The sequence below is a fragment of the Athene noctua genome, chromosome 2, assembly GCF_965140245.1.
Source record: "Athene noctua chromosome 2, bAthNoc1.hap1.1, whole genome shotgun sequence".
NCBI lineage: Eukaryota > Metazoa > Chordata > Aves > Strigiformes > Strigidae > Athene > Athene noctua.
The window spans coordinates 141,298,204-141,318,439 of NC_134038.1; the positions used below are offsets into that span (position 1 = coordinate 141,298,204).

The following is a 20,236-nucleotide window of genomic DNA, read 5'->3' on the forward strand; positions in this document are numbered from 1 at the left end:
ATATGCTAACCACCAGACTAAAAACTGGGACTGTAAATAAAATTTGAACATTTCTACGTTTGTGTCTTTGAGCTTTGCTATCATGATTTTTCCTTTTCTTTTTTTTTTTTCCTGCATAAATATCTTGTCGGTGAAAGCAGGTCATTCCTGCAATGGGAATCCTATTGAATGAACTGTTAGGGCTTCAGGTATCCAACAGCTTTTAATTAATCACCACTGGCAGTGGGACTAGTGTGAATATCCTACTTTCCCAATAACATTGGATTTCTGCCAATATTCTCATTTGTAACCATATTCCTTCCAGCAGTGTTTTAATGATTTATTTTTTTAAATAGAAAAAGTTTCATTTAAAAGTGCCATTTAGGTGGAGGAGTAGCTTTTAAATATTGTGCAAGTGTGGTGATAGGCACCAAAGAATCACATTCATGTTGTGAGGAGGCCATATTATAAAGAATCTTTTAGGGTTTATTCTACAGAAATGCTAATAAAAAATTACATTCTCAGAAAATAATTCAAGCATTCAACTTCCTGGTTTTATTCGAAAGTGACATTTTAAAGAATTCTTATTTTAAGAAATATTTCAGAAGCAGACTAATCAAATTTAAAATATCTTTTAAAGAAATGGAGGCTTCAACAAAGTAAAATTCCTTCATTCAGGAAGGATGGTGACATTATTTGGAAATATTTTGGGTTAAACAGTAGGTTTGTTATAAATTCCTCTGAAGAAGGAGTGTGTCTTACCCATGAGTTTTTGGGGTACTTGTGTAGAAATATTCATACCTATGAATACTATTCCTGTTTTGTTCCAAGAAACCCTTAATTGCTGTCAGCAGTTTTTGAGGCTGGTGAGTTTGTCTGCATTAGACCTTGCATATTCCTAACAATGCCTTGGCCAAGCCAATGTCAGCAACAGTGAGAAACTTGTCTGAATTTCCCTAGTGTAGACAAAGCCTTAGAGCCCTAACTTATATTATTATACAGAAAAATGTCAGTTAATTGCTTTTCTCGTCATTCTGAATTCTAAATAGGTGTGTCAAAAGCGGTAGGAAATTATTGTCTCTGCCTTCAAAAGTATCAAAATTATGGTTTCTTGATTAAAACAAAATATGATTATGAAAGGGAGACTTTTCTCTGAAAAGAAGAAAAATCCCTTTTTCTTTTTGCTTAAGTGATTGTAAGAGACTAAAATAATCATGGCATATTCAGACAGTAACACTCAGAGCCTTTCACTCTAACCATCTGGAGATGGTCAGACAACCAAAGCAACTGTTTTGACTCTCTGAGTATCCATTACCCAGAGGTAGTGGTGTTTCATGGAACTTAATTGTTAAAATGGTTACTAGCAGGTTTATAACGATATTGCCATCTTGTATATTTCTAACAGAGATTGTAGAGGATCATTGCATATCTCCAGAACTCAACCACTGCAAATTATTCTTTACTCAGTTACCCTCAAAGTTTCTTCTGAAGCATAGGATTCGAGCTAAGAACAATGCAATTAGCAGAGTATCATTTAAACAATAGCAATATTGAAAAGTGCTTTGAAAATGCTGGTTACTTTTGTCAGTCATTCTTTCAGGTACAAAAATGTTTTATATTTGTACATAAGAAAAAGCTTGTGATTAGGTAACCTTGAGCAAGGTTTTTAAAATTAAGCCTTAGTAAGACGTTTGCAGAGTATATTCAACTGGATGATAAGTATTTAATCACTGCAGTAAGTCTTCCATGAATTCCCTTATTCTGCTGGCTTAGTGACCTTTACAAACTGAATATTTCCTCTTTCCCTCTGCTCTCATCTTTCTAAGAACAATGTCTATACTGTGGCAAAGTGCTGGAGAACTGTAATAGGCATTGAAATTGGCCATAAAACTGGTGGTAAATAATGGGAGTAAATGGGAATTTTCATGGCACTTGTTCAAATCACTCTGCTGCAAATAGTCAGACACCACCATGAGAAGGTGTCTCTTACTGTCAGTCCTGAGAGCATATCTAAGATAATTCAGAATATATTATCTTTTCCTTAGAAAGAAACTTCAGATCACACACAGTGACACACCGAGAGACCCCATTAGCTAGCAATTCAGTGAAAATGAGCAGAATTATTCTGAAACCTATTTTCATTAATGAAAATGTTTGTACATATAAGACTTAATGGAGCCTACACCTTCAAATTCTTATAATATCACTGCTGCTTTAATTGTGTTTTTATAATCCTGTCTTTATGATAGAAACAAAAAGAAACAAGGTAGACACAGCAGTAGTCTGTGGGTTGCAAATGAAGCTGAAGAGCAGTTTTGAATAGACATAGACAAAAGGAGGAAAGTTCCTCAGCTGAAATCCATAGCGAAAGTAGAAAGCCTGGCTGCACTGGAGAGGGCTGAAAACAGTTGAAGGCCAGGAAGGGTTTTTGTTTAAATTGGTATAGAGGACCTGTGGAATGTCGAAATGTATTGTATCCAGCTTCCATCTAAACTGATCACATGCAGGTTTTCCCATTAGGTTTAAAATGGAGGTTTACACCCAGTGTCATTTTTCTGTGGTATTGCCATAGTGAATTTTGCCCCATAGAATGCCTGTGGTTTGCAGCAGTGGATGAAAGAAAGAAGGGAGACTTGAACATTGCCCCAAATTCCCTTGTATTCATCACATCAGGGAAAGCTGCCAGTATTTTTTTCCAAGGCACTTTAAGGATTGACAGGAAATCTTACCTCTCCTAGAGTCCATGAAGTCTTACCCTGCTGAAGTAGTAGGGTGTTGGAACACTCAGATGAAGCCACATCATCCTCATTATAACAGTCCATTGACTATCAAACAGAGGAGAAAGCTTTCTAATTATTCTGTGAACATGATGGTAAATATTTCATTTAAGTAGTTACAGCTAAACAAAAAGGTTTATCTGTTCCACTTGAATTTCATCAAGTTTGATTTACTAATATTCTAGGTTATGATTTCCAAATTAGACTGTGGTGCTCACCTTCATTAGAGGAATATGGTATGGTATGAACCAGTTGGTGCGTTTAGTGATCACTGTGAAACAGAAAAGTTAAAGTCATCTTATTGGAAGACCAGAGGGCAGTTTCTGACTAATGAGCACAAACTGTATGTAGCTGTCTTTATGGACTGATGAACTTGCTAATTATCCCTCTGGCTTTGCTTGAAAGTTTCTTTGGGAAGTTTCACCTTCCTCTCCATTTTTCCGTGGAAGTAGGTGATGTGTATATATGTCTGTGTTTGTGATTTTGCTCTTCTCCTGATTTTTTATTTCCTTTTATCCTTGTTATGTATCAGTCTTTTCAGCTAGTTCTTTTTGTTTTGACATGATGATGAATGTAAGTAGTTTTCAAGCCAAAATAAATGAAAGCCTGTTTCATAGCTTGACCTAGATAAAGTTTATCAGTAAGCTTATGTGTAGGTGAAAATGCTGTGTGCTTGTATAGATTTACATATCTGTTCCAATTGAGGCCAGTATTCCTTGTGTCTGGTTAGATAGTATGTAGAAGGTAGTCTTGCTGTCTCTGCTCTGACTGATACTTTGTGAGGTGTCTGGTGTCTTTTTTCAAGATTCAAGATGAGAAACAGAGTATTGAGCAGTTTATGAATTTCTATTTCTAATATGAACGTAAAAACTTTACACATCTGTCTATCTTGCTTACTGTACTTCCTGTACGTGTATGTATAGCTACACATACAGTATTATCAAGTCAGCCAGTTACACGCATCTTCTTGTAATGCTGAAGGGAAGTAGGAATGAACATGACACAGTTTGTATGGTTTTCAAACAAGGACTCCTGAATGTCAGGGTTCAGAAGGTTTCAGTGTAGTTTTCTGTTTATCTTTTGTTTCCAAAATACTTGCATATCTGTTTGAAATACCATCATGACTAACTAATGTGTGCTGACACATTTCAACTGCCCTGTACAAATTAGTGAGAATGTGGGTGGGTGTGTGACAGAGATGTTTTTATGAATAGTATGTCTCATAAATAGTTTTCAAAATATTCAGCTTTGTTGAAATGAAAGCATCTGTAAGTTACCATATTGTTCATTATTTGGGAAATAAATATTCTCCTATTTAGTATTTTGCAGAGAAGCAAATAGGATCTCCACCTTTTACAGACTCAAGAAATAGCTAGCACTATCTAAGTTTCCTTATTTCTGTTCAGATTTTGCAGATAGCCTGATTGAAGAGAAACATCAGCGATTCCCAAGAACAGAGCAGAAGTATTCATAAAATCAACAACAGGACATAAACTGAATTAATATTATTATTCTTCCTTGGATTTTTCCTTTCATCCGTCCCCTCTCCCCATGCAGAGATTTTCTCACAGTGTGATGAAGTGGCAGTGCATCTCACACCCCACGATTCTATGCAGGGGTTTGTCTAAGGTTCCTCCTCCTCATTTTCCACCTACCCCATCCACTCTCAGTTCTAATGCGTTGTTTCCTGATTTTCCTTCCACACCTCCAGCCGATAGTCAAGTTTATGACCAGTTTCCAGCAGATTGGTTACAAATGTTCATTTGGCACTTTGCAAGTGCATTCACTAGGCACCTTGCTGAAGGGCTGCATGTTTACATCAAGTTGTAGCAGTGAGCTGGTTAGGAAGCACGGCTTTTGGGGATGCATTAGGGTAGGTGACATAACACCAAGAGGTTTGTGCAGATGTACTATGGACTGTTGTGGCATGTGTCATAGGAATGTTTTAGTGCTTCTCACTGGTTACAGAATTGCAAGCAGCATTTAGAGCACTGATAGAGCTTACTGCATTTATCTGCTGCCGCTGGGGATATTTTTCCTCCCATTGAAATGACTCAACACATCATTCTTGAAAAAAGGGAGCACAGCACTTAAATGCTGTAGTCAAATTTTTCATCTTGCATTCAAAGTAACGTTGATGTTCCTTCTTACATTTAGTGATGTCCTTACTGTGTGAGCGGAAGGTGCGTAACAAAATAGGTGACTCCTGCTTTTGCTGTTCAAGTTGTTTGAACCTGACCCCTGACTATTTAGTAGCAGCCTTCTTGATTAAGATTTGTTTCAGTTTATTTTATTTAAATCATGTTGAGGAGCACATTATTTTCTTTACTAGGTGAGAAAATACTTTATTTTTCTTGTTCAATCTTGCTTTTTTTGTTAGAGCTGGTTATATGCAGAAATATATTCTGGTTTAGTAGCAATAACAGATGTCTGTGTTAGGGGAGATTTTTGTCACCTTCTGGAGTTTATAGTGTTTTGTCTGGTGTATTGATTATTGACTGCTGGACAGTTTGCTCAAGGTCGTAGATAGGAGACAAAACTGAGTTAAAAATAGCCTCAGAAAGGATTTCTTAAAGCAGCTCTTTTTAAAGTTTGGTACAAGCAAGTAAGCAAACAAGCAAACCCAATTCATTTTAAATTCTTTGTTTTCAAAAATGGTAGAAATAACCTTGAGTTGCTTCTTTCCCACAATCAGTGTCACAGTAAGAGTCAGAGCCACTGAGCTTCCTGTGTTTCTTTGCGACGCATTATCTTTCTGCAGGAGGGTCATTATGAATCTTACCTTCTCCATAGGTTACAGCACACCGTGAGAGCAGAAAAGTTGTGTGGCTTTGAGCAGCAGTTAATAAAAGCATTCTTTTTGTTCTTCACTTTTGTCTTTCCTTTTATATTCTTCCTAGTGGCAAAGAACTCCACTGCTACCTTCTCCCCAGCACTGTTAATTTTAATGCAGAATATTTTGTTAGAAGGTATCACACACAATTTGGCTCTGTGCTATGCTGGTAGATTAAAACTGAGTTTTCTTATTCAGGTAAGCGGTGACCAGTTTATCACTTAAATGTTTGGCTTTCTTCTCTAGAACAGTTCACGCAGTCCACTGCCTTCTCCCTGCTGCCTTCTCTCGAGAGCCTCACAGAGGTGGGCAGACACATGGTATTATTGCGGATTTATATGTGATTTATACAACCTATTCAGTTTGCTCCCTGCTAATGCCTGTCTCCTGAGAGCAGTCCAGGCAGAGATGAGGAATAGGCTGGATCATGGTATCTCAGGGCCAGAAGAAACTCAAGACGTCATCCCTGTGTCAGGAAGAGGTGTTTTCATATCCTCTTCTTAAAGCCTTTCAAGGTTGAATATTTCATGACTACCTCTGCTTATTTATTTAGTGTTTAATTATTTTTAACTCTTTCCTACGATCTAAGCTCTATCTGTTTCGCAATTTAAGCTTATTACTTCTTGTCATGTTTGGTAAGCAGGCAGAGAACAGATTCTTTTATTTCCTCTTGAAAGTGGCCTTTTTCCTACCTGTCTTCTACAGCCCCTCTCTGTCATTTATTTAGACCAGTCTTTTCGTGACTTTCACAGTTGCTAAATCCCTGCTCACTCCAGTTATTTGCTCTAGTCTTTCTTGAGATGTGGTGCCCAAACACACACTAAGTATTCCAGAGGATTACTCTAAGGTGTCTTGTTGGCTGCACTCTTTTTTCTATACCCCAGTATGACATTATGGTTTTGGCAGTTTTTGCAACAGGCAGCATCAGTGATTCATGTTAATTTTATGATCTGTAATGATGCCAGGATCCTTTTCTGCAGAGACCTGTCTAGTCGTTGCCCCTCTGGTATTTTGAATTATTTCAACACCTCGTTCCCAGCTACTTTCTTGGAGGCACTGTAACCTCTTGCCATCATGTGGCTGAATGTGCATCCATCAAGTGGCCTTAATGCTCACATCCCCGTGGCTCTGACTGAATGACAAAAGGAGACACAGACTTCCAAAACTATTCATGTCACCTTTCTGGAGAGCCTCAGAAACATGGGCAACACAGGTGGAATATGTTATGGGGGCTTGTTCATTGATAGTTTCTTTCTGAGGAATGTCTTTGCTCCTCCCTCATCCCACAGCCAAAGTACGTGAATATACTCATGAAGTTACATGTGCTGGATAGGCTTGGCATATGAAGCCTGTCCCATCAGTCATGCTGAATGCCATTGACTGAAAATCTTACAGAAGAAGACTGACCGTCTTACCATTATGTGTGCACATAGTGAGTGTCTGTAATTGGCCTGTCCTTGGCCTCAGAGTACGGATGTTACATTGCTTCTACTACTAAGAAAATGAGCAACAGGCTTTATGATATGATACTTTTCACAGAAGCAAGAGTTGTGTCTCTTTGAAAACATTGGTACCAGAGAGCCTGATAAGGTAATAGTAAGGAAGTGGTTTAAAGGTAGTTAAAAAGATCGATTTCCCTTCAAAAAGAATGTTCTCCCAGTTTAAATTGCTTAAGAGTCATTGGTGTGAAATAATTTGTCCTATTTGGAGGGGAAGTTAGACACTCTAGTTGATCTAAGGAGCAATTTCTTCAAGAAAAATTTAGAGACAAGAAAATTATAGAAGTAATGAAATACAACATTGTTTTTTACTTCATTCCATTTAATGGGTGCTTACAATCTTCCTTAATCCTATTCAGTTGTTTGTTGGAAGACTAAAGTTTGCAGTTGGCTTATGACATTTCTGCCAAAAGTTGAACAGTTTGGACAATAAACTCCTTTTCTGTACAGTCTGTTTTTACTTGTCTTGAAAGCTTCTTTTCCAGCACTTCTATTTCTCTTTCTGTCAAACTGAGCAGAAAAATGTATTTATATCTAGTCAACTAGAATTACTGAAATTAGGATTGTTCCAAACAGAAAATAAATCAGATTAAACTTCCTTTGGGAAAATGCCTCACTGCCTGCTCTGAGTAAACACACTGACATTATTAACTGTTGGATCTTGTTGCTCTGCTCTTTCTGTGTACTGGAGAGAAGAACAGAGTGGCAGGTGCAACTACCACCTTATTGTTTCCCTTCCCCTTTTATATTCTCTTCATGAATGTATTAAGGCAGTGGTTAAAATAGATATACAATGTTATGCCATGCTGGCCCTTCCGAATTACAGATGAATTACTGTCCTAGAGGGATTTCTAAATTTCATTCCAACATTTCTAGATTTCAGCTTTGGCCACTGGATAAGGAAAAAGTCTTGCGCAATGAAGCCAAAGAGAAAATATTTTTTTTCTGAAATTAGGGTTATCTTATTTCTGTGGTGGTACTTATGCAGAAAGAATTCTTCAGGGTATCTTCAAATTTGCAGTACAGTGTGGCTTGGATGTCAGTGCTTGCAATGAAAATCTATCACATTAGGGGATGTTCACCTCCTGCCTGCATGATTCCCAGTAGTTTTGTGATGAGTTATCTTGCAGAGTGGTGTAGGATTTTAATACAATAATCTGTACATTAGCAGGAGTGTGTCATGCCAGAGTCAAACCATCCTGGCCAAAAGAGGAGCCACAAATCCCAGGGCATTAAAATTCAGTAAACTTCAACATTATGTAAACGTAATATATTGAATTAGCTTAGATAGCTGCTGTATTTTTTTGAAGAAGACTTTTCCTTCTCAGTGTTGACGTCAAGCCCCAGTACAACTTACTCCACAACTTGAAGTAACCTTGCTGTAACATTGTAAAAGAACTTGTAAAACTAGACTAAGTGTACAAGTCGGGATTTTTTTATTGGGATGGGGAGAGGCAATCAGGTTTGACAAGCTGGGAGTCAAGACTGGAGTATGCAGAATCTCTCAAACATGAGCTTCCAAAGGCCTCTAGAGAGTGCCAGGAGAGCTGTGCTGGGTTTCATTTCTCTTTGAGCATGCTTCAAGATTAGATGTCATTAAATGTTGCAGACTTTCTAAGAGTCCTGGATTAGTAGTGATTTAGGCTATTTCACCATACATCTTATTTCCTGATCAACTTGACTTTAGTTTTAAACAATTTTGGCATTTGCTGCTGATTTATAATTAATACAACTATGAATTTCAATAGTCATTTTCAGCATTTTCTCTGTGGTTTCCGGAGCAGCGACCAGAAATGCCTGCTCTGCAACAACATCTTTGGTTTGAGATTGGCAGTAGTACCGTTTTCTAAGCCAGAAAATTACCATCTCACATTTGAATTGAAAGCTGCCACTTACTTACTTTTAGTGGAGAGAAAGAACCCATTTAATTTATCCCCTGTATGGGAGTAGCAAAAGCAAGCTGCTCTTTAAAGCAAAATCTGTTTTCACTAGCCAAGACCTATTATTTGCCTTACATAATTTTCCTCAGTTTTGTGCTTAGTTTTTGTCTGTTAGCATAAGAGTCCTAAATGATTCAAACCCTCTGATCTCTCCTTATCCTCAGTGTCTAAGGAGATGGGCCAGAGCGATGGAGAAAAGCAACTGGTCACCTGGGAAAGGTGGCCCTTGTTTCAACAAGGAAATTGTGAGGGTTATACAGAAAGTAATGAAAGTGTTCTTCATAGCCATTATCTGTGAAAAATACCTAAGGTCCTTAGAATAAGGCCAATTGTTCTGGGCTCCTACCACTAGGAAACAGTCACTTTTCTAACTGCGAATTTTCAGTTCTTTCCACCACCACGAATTCTCTTAGGCGGATCTGCCTGACTTTGTGTGTGCAAACCCATTTGGAACAGGAGAGAGAAGGCTAATCCCAACTGAATTTCAGTCACCTTTGCCTTCTGGGATACATAGAATTTCCCTTGAAGTTTGTACAGAGTCTGCAGTCAGCACAAAACAGACCTACTGGCTGCTTTGATACTTTTAAGCCTCTGCTCCATCAATTGTGCAGGCTTTTGGTTTATTTCCAAGTTCAGTCCAACATTCTGGTTTTGATCTAGAGACCCTGATGTTATTTTGATCTTTTATCTTGCTGTAACTTTGTTTCCTTGTGTTTGTTCCTAGTGGTGAAGTTGGTTAGGTACGAAATGATTATTTCAGGCTAAAGGTTGATTTGAGCACTGGAGAGGATTTTTAGATTCTGGGACACCTGGATGGTCTGGCAGATCTGGAGCTTCATTTCGGGAAATATTACAGTATCTTTTTTGCCTAAAGCCAAGTGCTGAAGTTGTGGCTATTTTAGACACAAGGATGCTAAAAGATGTTGGAGTGAAGGCTTCTGTTTTGTGAAAGAGGAGGCAGAATATAGGATTTGATGAGCTTTGTGTGGATTCTCAGAAAAGCAAACCTTTTAGCTCATGAACAGCAAGAAAAATGGAAATCTCAGTGTCCAGGGCGGTTCAATCAGTTGCTAGTTAAACTATAAATATTTCACAGATAAATTAGTAGTTTTTTATAAACGGTGTTGTGAGAAGGATAGAAAATGTGCCTCCATTTGCTCAAGGAGTTATTTCCAGATGTATATAGGAGATTTTATATAGATATATTTTTTATATTTATATTTGTGGGAGGATTTGTGCTTATAGGTAATTTTGAGGGTGAGTGCTAGTACTGTGAATTCTCTTATCTTTCTGAGGTAGATTGAATGTGTTGAGATTTATTCTGTGTATGCATAAAATTAAGTCAAATCTATATTTTTAAACAGAAGCAGATTCTGAACCCTAGATGAAAGTCATGCTTTACCTTCTGTGGTTTGAAGGTTTTATTTGGCTTTCTGTGGAAATGAAAGTTTATCTCTTTGTTCCTTGTCATCATTTTCAATGTACTGAGTGGCCTTTGTTTCCATGAAAAAGAAGATTGGATGTGATGGTCTTACCTAACCCAGCTTCTTATACCCATTTTTTAATTAAGTTTCCAGCTAAATATATGCTTTGAGGGGTCATTAAGGTCTATAAGGATGACAGGAAGGCAGTACAGTTCCAAGATAATAAAGTCATGTAGCACTACTGAAGATGAACAGATGAACAACCTCCTTTCTGAGGTAATACAGCTTTTTCTTGATTTTTTTTTTTACTTATAAAAATATAAAGTTAAAAAAATGAATTCATACACTTTCTTCTCTGAATTGCCATGTACGCACATAGGAACACAGCGCCTGCACTTGGTAATTCCTCTGATTTTTCTCTCTCTTCACTTCTGAATTTGCTTTTTCCTCTTAGTCCTGCCCCTCGGGGCTCAAAACTGTTTGTATCAAGGTATTATTCCTAGGCAGGAGTTTCAAGGGTATGATGCTGCTATTGTTAGTGCCATGCTAGAAAAATAATGCCAAGCTGGGAAAGAAGCACAGTAAGGACTTGATTGAACTCCCATAGGTCTTCCATTGAAGATTCTCATTATCTTGTACGGACTTTCGTTCATCTCGCGCTGTATTGTCGCCTTAGTGACTGCAGGGTAGAAAGTCAGCTGCTTCCGTACAGTGTGTGGCGTGTAGACTGTTGAATCAAAAATGTGACATTTATGGATCTGCTATTCAGAAATAAAAGACCTTGATCAGTTTATGAAGGTTTTATGAGCGAACTAGTGAGATATAATGAAAACAAGAGCAAAGGTGCTTATTTCCAGTCAGATAAAACGGTGACAATTCATGGGGTTTATGCTAAAGGATGAAACCATCTTAAACCCACGATTTTTCTACGTCCACGTTGGTGTGTATGAAGCAGTAATTCCACAGCTACGGAGTTTTACTCAGGTGTGCGCTCAGTTACTTTTTTTTTTTTTTTGCTAATCAGGACACTTTATGTACGGCTTGCATTAATTTCCGTCGTGCTGACACGGTGCACACGCCGGCCGAAGTTGCGGCCCGGTAGGAGGGCACTAGTGGTAGGTGCCGTAGCTGGGGGGAGCCTCTCTTTATGCAGACGCGGGGGACGCCGGGGCAGGATGGCGGCTGGGCGCTGCGCGGGGAACCGGCCTCGGCCCGCGGGCAGCGCTGGCGGCCCACGGGCGGCCGCCGGGGCAGCCGCGCCCCCTGCCGGCGCCACCCGCCCCCGCTGCCGGCGGCCGCCCGGCGCCCCCGCCCGCCCGGGCCCAGCCGGGCTGGGGGCTGCGGCGGGCCGGCTTTGGCGGAACTTGACGGAAGGCTGCCGAGGCCGGAGCGACGGGCGCCTCCTGAGTGTCTGGATAAGAACGTGACCTTCCTAAAACTCCCTTCAGAGCTCTCTGAAGTCACTGGGAGTCCTTCCAACAGCTCTCAGTGGACTTTGGATCAGGCCTGCAAGCGCTGCAGGCTTCGAAGAATTTAAGACTAGGTCTAAATCCAGAAACCTTGTTTTTCCCAAGAATATTAAACTTTTTATCTGTAGTCAGTGGCCATATATAGGCATAAAATGGTTTCAAGAAGCTAAAGGGTGTATAACAAAAATAGCCTTACTCTATATTATAAATACTAGATTGGCAAAATTTCAGTAAACTACTATTTATCCGTTTGATCACATTTTATACAATTATGGGTAGTTCTGTTTTTTGGCCATTGAGACATACTATTCTTCCCCAAATCCATAAATAAAAGCCACCTCTTCGGTTTTCATTTTTCTGTTCTTTCTGTGTAGTCATGTTCCAGTCACAGTTTTGGATCTGCAGAATTTCATCACTTAAATGGGTGCAATAGTCCTCATTAATAACCAGCATAATTTATTTCTATGTATTTAAAATTGAGTATGATTTTAATATTTTTTTCATTTCTTTCAAAATTTAGGTGGAGAACAGACCAAAGTATTATGGAAGAGAGTAAGTATTTTCATCTTCTAAGTATCTGTTGGGTATATCCAAAAGCTGTTGTTCTAGAACTACCAAAAAAAAAAAAAAAAGACACAATGAAAGTCTAATAAAGTATTTTATTTTACCTTTCACTTCAGCTGTGAGCTAAAGATATTGAAAGCCTAATAATTTAGCTATGTTACAGTCCAGTACTACTGCTCACAATCCAGGGACTGTGCTCCTGTGTGACCCTGCATGTTTATTTTGCTTTTCTCAGGACAGTTTGGGGAAAAAAATATTGTCTGGAGTATTTCTTCTTTTATTTTGGTTGTCACTTAAATCTCCCAGTGGTCCTGCAATGCCCTGCAGAGGAGAGAAGCAGCTTGCCTCTCTCAGTGCCTTTTCTGTGTATGTTCCTATACTTTCACCACCCTACATGGTTGTGGAAGTATGTATTTATACTACTTCATGTGTAAATGCTGTTCTCCCTGCTGAAGTCACAAAGTCCAAAATACTCACAGATGAGGTGTATTTTTGTTGTGAGGAAAACAGCAGACCACTAGAGTATAATTCCTTTGTGCTCAGCAGTCTCCTTGCCAATAAATAGCTTGAAAGGAGCTGGATCCTGCATTGGCATGGAGATTTGGGCAGGTGAAGCTGAAGGGCATAGTCACTGCAGCAACCACCCAGGTCTGGCATTTGGCCTTTGCTGGCGTATCTGCTCAGGCCCTAGCTCTTATCATTAGCTACATTACTTAGATCCCATGTTCTACTTTTTCTTCCTTCCCAGACACATCATCTGTGTTTAATGATCCTTTTATACCATCAAAAACCTCAAGAGCCAGTAAGTTTTCCCCTAGTTACTGAAGTTTAATTTTTTAGAGATTATCTTTGACAACAGGGGATTCAGATCTAGCCACTAGACTGAAGACAGCACCTAGCTGAGTAACCCATCAAGCTTCCTTCAGCAAGACTTGTAAAATGATTACTGCCATCTCATATCCAGGAACCTGCCTGGCTGTTGACATATCCTGGGTCCGTGGAGCAGCAGGGCTGGCAGGAACTATAAGAAGTCACCTTGGTGAACCTGCCCAGGCAATATCATGTTAATTACTATCATTCAGAAAGATTCCAGAATCACTGGGACAATCCTATAAAAGCAATTAGCTCAGTGCTCAGTAGGTGCTTGGAAAGAGAATCAAGAATTTCTAGGGAAAGAAACAGAAAAAAGTATAATTACATAACTATATAAATCTGTGATGTGGCTGCATTTTAAATAGTACACCTAGTTCTGATCTCTACTCCTTCCTCCTCTCTCCTTTTTAGAAAGGTTATAGAAAAACTTAGAGAAATTATAGAAAAACTGAAAGGTACAGCACAGTGCAACAGCAGTGGAGCAAAGGGATGCAGCTCCTACTATAGGAGGAAAATTAACAGGTCTTCCTCAATGGGTGTCCAAGAGAGGAACATGCACTGTGTCCCTCTCAAGTTCATTGCCATGGAGTGCTGCAGATGCCAAGAGCATAAAGATACTGAGGGAGATTCTCAGATTCATGAAGGGTAAGGTCACAGCTGATCGGACACAACTTCTGACTCAACCAGTGATGGATGGACAGGGATGTGAAGTGAAAGAAATATGTCATTGCTTCCTCTACTCTTTCCATAAGCATTTCTTGTTGACTGCTGTCAGAAGCAGGCATCTTGAGTTCATGGGATCTTGTACCATGTACAAGCTGGTTTTATGCCCTTATAAAAGTGTACCAAAAGTATCAATGAGAAAGCTTGGATTACCCAGTATTTACCAGCTATGATTAAAGAAATTTCACAGGTGTTCCAGGTATCCTGTCCCAGTGATTTCTTAAATTGGTCACCAGAAGAGCTTTTTTCCTAATATCTAACCTAAAGCCTGCCATATTTTATGATGAGCTTCTGGTGGTGAATAGCTTATGCCCATTGTTTTTAACTAGAGTTATGAATTGCCATGCGTTTATTGGCAAAAACATGCTTAAATTATGTCATCTAGGGGTTGCTCATTTCAGTTTGGATGTGGCAGTAAATGAGTGTGTCCCTCACCGGTACAGACAGAAAGTGTGAATCAATTTACATCATTCTGAATAGAAAGTCACTCTGTAAAGATCACCTAAACCGAATATTTCCTATAAATATATTAGTTCTGAAAAGACAACATAAAGAGAATGAAACAACTGCATTTACATCCAGTGTGTTTTTCCTCTTTCACTACCGAGCCAGAGGCAGCATTAGAAATGTGCCACTTCATATGTATTGTCAGAAAAGAAAAAATGCCGAAGGCCAGTACATTTTAGTGCCTTTTTTCAGACAACAGCAAAAATATAAATTTTCAAAACCTCCGAGGAGACCCTCAGAGACTTACCAGCTAGCAAAATGTCTGTAGGAGTTAAGACTCAAACTGCTGTAAAGGCTGCATTTGTACTTATGGAAAGATCACCACTAAATATTGATTATTGTAAGGTTAATTGTGCACCCTGGATCTCTTTCTGTCTTAAAATAGCAATGACAAAAGAGTCAGAGAAGTATTGCTGTTTTCCAACACTGAGGAACTGATTGAAATTAAGAAAACAGTATTTTTCTCAAGGCTACTCTGTATCTTCTTCTGTTTTAATATATGCAGAATAGAATTTTGAATAATTGTTGCCATTTCTTATCTCAGTTTCCCTTGCAAAATTGAGGAAGCAATGTTAATATAAAAATAAACCGATAACAAGAATGACCCCTCGTTTTAAGTCATCTCCATTTAAAAAAAAAAAAAAAATGCCTTTGTGCCTAGTTTTCAATTCCATTGTAAGGCCTCTAGAAAGGAAACAAGGAAGAGGGGCATAGACTGGTAGAGAAGAAGAGTTGTGAAAAGATGACGCATTTACAGAAAATAATCTTTGGGTGCAGTTGAGTGTTAGCCTCACTGAAACTGCATATACAGTGTAGTTTTTGATTTGCCTCTATGCTGGACTTGCCCAGGCTGGATGACTGTCCTACCACTTTTAGATGCTTGGATGCTGTCCTGATGGCTTAGACCACGATGCTCTGCAGTGTGGAAGTTTTAAAGTGGTTTCTGAGGTGGAGGAGAAGGTGTTTCTGGTCTGATTATTCTGTAATTCACTCAAGTGTCTTCTCTTAGGTTTCATGGGATCATTTCTCGGGAGCAAGCAGATGAAATACTTGCTGGCGTAGAAGGAGCATATATTCTTAGAGAAAGCCAGCGACAACCCGGCTGCTATACTCTTGCTCTCAGGTAAATGCTGTTTTAATAAACGCTTGTAGTTCACATGTAAATGTGTTTAATGGAGGGGATTGTATCAGTCCCTTTTGAGTGAAGGCTCTGTCCACTGTTACTTAATACACATGGTGTCAGGGTGATTATAGCTTCTTGTCAGCAGTTTGACCGTGGCAGTACGGCAGCAGTTCAGTCACTCCTTCAGCACTTGGCTAGGAAGTCCCTTTTCAGAAGCAGACTGTGCCCATTTTCAAAATTTTTGCTGCCTGAAGTTGAGTGTTGTAAAGATAGAGCTTCTCCCTGAAAACTGTGTAAGAGATATGAGGGAGTACAGAACAGGAGAGTGTCCCGACAGAGGCAGGTTGTCCTCTGAGCTCAGTGGTGTGTGTGGTACACAAGTATCGGCAACCACTAGCGATAATAACCCTGGATAAACCTGGAATATTATGAAGTCCGGTGGCTGACCAGCTGTCAAAGGCAGTATACCAGACTTCAGTTTTCTTCCCTAACTGGAATTCAAGCTTGCTGTGGCATGAAGCATGGGATGCTGCTGCTCAAAGAAGTAAGAGTTTGCTATTCAACTGAATGAAAAACATAGCAGGAACCCAACCAACAACCTCACTGCCCCTTACAGGTGCCTTCCCTTGAAAATATGCCACTCCTGGCTTAGCTGTGCCATTCAAAACCATGACAGTCTGAAAGCTGCTATGGGTTAGTGGCAAGACAACCAGATATTCTATTGGGTTTTGACAAAGCAAACTCCATGGCAATATTTTACAATCTTTATAGCATTACTACTTCTGTGGGATATCCACAGAATAAAATCTGCATTTTTACCCTTCTGCTGGTAAGCTAGTAGGAAAAATCCTTTAAGGAGTTACCCCAAGTAACTGCGATACAGTGCTGAAATCATCCTCAGAATTTGTATTGATGTGCAGATGGTAGAGCTGGAAAAGCTGGTGAGTCATGCCAACTAAAAAGTGGTGTAAATTAAAAGCAACTTTTGTCAGCTGAAAAAGAGCAAATGTAATTTTTTTAGGGCTTTGGAAAGAGATTTCAAAATAAAGAATAAAAAGAACGACCAAGGGATGGAGATTATGGCAAAATGCCTGTTGTTTTAACACAACAGCATGATTTCTAAATCCGTCTGAATAATTATTTGTAAAATCATAAACTGAATTCGATAGTAAATTGGGAATTTGTACAAAAATGTGGGCAAAAAAAGAAGAGGCTTAAACAGTTTAGTTTGAATGACCAATAAAGTGTGCAGATTGCACCTTTGATGCAATATAAGAACTGTTTAACCCAATGTCATACCTTTAATCCTTTAATCAAGAATGGGATTTCAACATCGGTGTTATAAACTGAATGTGCTGCTACAGCACTTTGCTTTTTAAAACTCTTAAAAAACTTACATAGATTACACCTGCCATAAATAGCTGCATGGGGCTGGAGTTATCCCACAGAACTTCAGATGTTTAATTGGGCCCCTGAATTAGGAGCTCAGTCTCCCTGGCTTCCCTGCCAGAGAGTGATTGAGACCCTTAGGATTTGAATTACTTTCTAGAGATGCCCTTGTCTCTTCACTGACTGTAAATATGCTCATGGTGATTATTAAGCAACCAGTTTCTGCACCTCGGACACATTTCAGGATGGAAAACCCCTTAACACAGTTATGCATCCCGGTATAAAGTCTGGTCAATGCAAACATGCCTTTCAAATTGCTGCAGTAGTCCGTTTAGGATTTAGATTTAAACTACGTACGTTTGAATTGCATGACTTGTTATGAAGAATTGGCCTCAGTTCTGTAGCCCAGTTCATGTGATGCAGTCAGGTTTAGGTTTGAGCTTGAGTTGGTGTATCCACAGAGATCCAGCTGCACCATGTGCATATTTCATATGTAATGCAGATATGCAGACTCTTCAGCAAAACCTCCTGAGTGTTTTGCCGATATGAATTCTCTCTCTCACTCTTCCCTCTCTGTCTTTCTTCTCTCCCTCCTTTTTTTCTGGTATTTGCAGATTTGGTAATCAGACCTTAAACTACAGGTTGTTCTATGATGGGAAGCACTTTGTTGGGGAGAAAAGATTTGAATCAATCCATGATCTAGTTACAGATGGTTTGATAACATTGTATATAGAAACAAAGGCTTCTGAGTATATTTCCAAAATGACAACAAACCCCATCTATGAACACATTGGATACGCCACTTTGCTTAGAGAAAAAGTGTCCCGGCGGCTGAGCAGAACTAAAAATGAGTCAAGAAAAGCAAGTGTAACAAGTGAAGAAAATACCCCGGTTGAAAAGGTAAGTATTCAGTTTAAAATTTTGGCAATTAATACCAGTCTTTTAGATCTGATAAAAAAAAAAAAAAAAAAAAGTGTTTTGTCTAAAGATCTGTTTCTATTTTTCTATACTTCATTAAGTATTATTATCCCACTGAAAAGTTTATATCCTGTTAATGTGATCTTGGCTCCAAACTGATATTTGACTGGAGCTTATGACAAAAGCTTTCTAATAAGTACCAAATGCAAATGTTTTCCCTGGCTAAATATATATAGAGAGAGATATATAATGGCTAACTTAGGAGCTGTGTCTAATATTGTTGACAAGGTATGTCCATGTATACTGAAGCATATTACACAGCAAGATTATGAAACTGGTTCTCACTGATCCTTCACCACAGCTCAAGTTTGTTATCTTTCCATTCACAGTGCAAAGCTCCTCTTTTCTGCCAAGTCTTTGGTGGATGGGTCTCAAACTGAGATATTGTGTGTTTCCTTCCCTTTCTTCCCATGGATCTGAAGTTGGGATACTGTGTGTTTGCTTCCCTTTCTTCTTGCTCTTCTCATTTGAAGTGGGCTTTCCTTCGTCTCCTTCTCACATGCACCCATACCCATAGCATTGTATGGACAAGGACTTATTTACATGATGGTAGTTTGAGAATTTTGTCCAGTTAGCGGCCATCTGAAGACGTAAAACTAGAAATTCTTTTACACAGGAGAAACAGTGTTGTAAGCAGTGACACGTGGATATTTTCATTTCCCAGGTGGTAAGGCAGTAAGAACTGTCAAACAAAACTTTTTTTTGAGTCCGGTGTTCGTGCTGAATTGACTTACTGACATTTGTAAGCATACTTCCGCAGTGTGACTGATGATTTTAGTGCTTGTGTGGTGGTAGCTAGTTGGGAACTGGAGACAGTTTGTATTTGAGAAGCAGAGAGTGAATTTGCTGTCATATAGTAATACTGAACATGAAAAGAGATCATCTTTTTTGTGTGTATCCTCATCACGCTAGGACATTTCTTAACATAGTTATTGTCTGTTGGGTTGACATATCTGCATCGGATGATAATACACTGTTTTGGATTTCACAGTAGTAATAATTGCTCAAGTAACTGACCTGTCATGTAAACCTAATCATCCTCTATAACAAATTAATTCCATTTATAATGACATTTTTTAGGGAAGTCATACTGCTGCAGGGAAGTCCTTTGGAGAATCGCACAGCAACAAGTCCTCCATTCAAGTTTTATTTCAAAATTAATCCACTGATAACAATAGGTTTTGGTTCAATTGGATGATATTGTAATATGTGAGAGGAGCGGATGCCATAGAGCAGGGCTTTGTTCTTGTTCAGTTGATTCCTGTGATTGGACACTGGTTGGTTTTGAGTGCTGTAACAGGCACGAGAAAGTGAATGTTGACTTTATCTGAGGCACACTAAGAAATAAACATAGTGCAGTGTGACAAACGTTTTTTTTGTAGGTGTTTTCGTGTCAGTAGGAAAGCAGTCCAGAGGATGTTCTGGAAAAGTTTCTTTTATATCAAGAAAGTACTGGACCATCACTGGGATGACTGTAAATATTCCATGACTGTAGCAATCATGACAGTTGAAAATCATGATACATTCTCTAGGAAATCAGGAGAATATTTTTTGTAGAAGGAGAAACACAATTTCAAAATTGTCTTTAGTTTTGCTTACAGTTCTTCCAGTTGAGGAGCAGTGGTCTTTTGTATCTCTCAAAGCGCTCTCAAAGACTTCAGAGGCGTTTGTTCTAGTACCATATATTTCCAAACAGATTGTGTTTTCTGTTATGCTTGGGGTTAGATGTCATTTTTTCAGGCTGGGCAGTTTTGAGAGACTACTGTAAAAACTTTTAAACCAACAGAAGTCAAACTGTTGCTGAAGGAACCCCTGCCCTCTCTCCTTCACTACTGCGTTTTTGCTGACATACAGCTTTATGCAGCTACACAGTAGATGACACTAAAAAAGGGCTCCAGGGTAAAATTAACTCAGAAGAAAAACCACGTGAATTTTCAGCCAGATCTGCTACCTGATCCACCTCATATGAGTGGAAATGCAGCACAAAGGGGATGCCAACACTTTTTTCTGATGACAGCTCAAAAATATATGTTATTGGCTTAAAGTGAGTGGAAAGCTGCAACCCTAGTTCCAGATACCTGTGACTGAAAATGTTTGCACTTGATGTAACTTGCTGTCAATAGTGAAAATACACCTCTGGATCTTGTTAGTGATAGGA

General features: G+C 39.0%; 1 protein-coding gene across 1 annotated transcript in view; it reads left to right on the plus strand.

The window, feature by feature from the left end:
- The window catches only part of CHN2 (chimerin 2), a 163,382-nt gene that overhangs the window by 76,694 nt on the left and 66,452 nt on the right, over positions 1-20,236 (plus strand). The window contains exons 4-6 of the mRNA XM_074900457.1: positions 12,442-12,473; positions 15,598-15,711; positions 17,715-18,000. Coding sequence (XP_074756558.1) covers positions 12,442-12,473; positions 15,598-15,711; positions 17,715-18,000 — 432 coding nt within the window. The remainder of the gene's footprint in view (positions 1-12,441; positions 12,474-15,597; positions 15,712-17,714; positions 18,001-20,236) is intronic.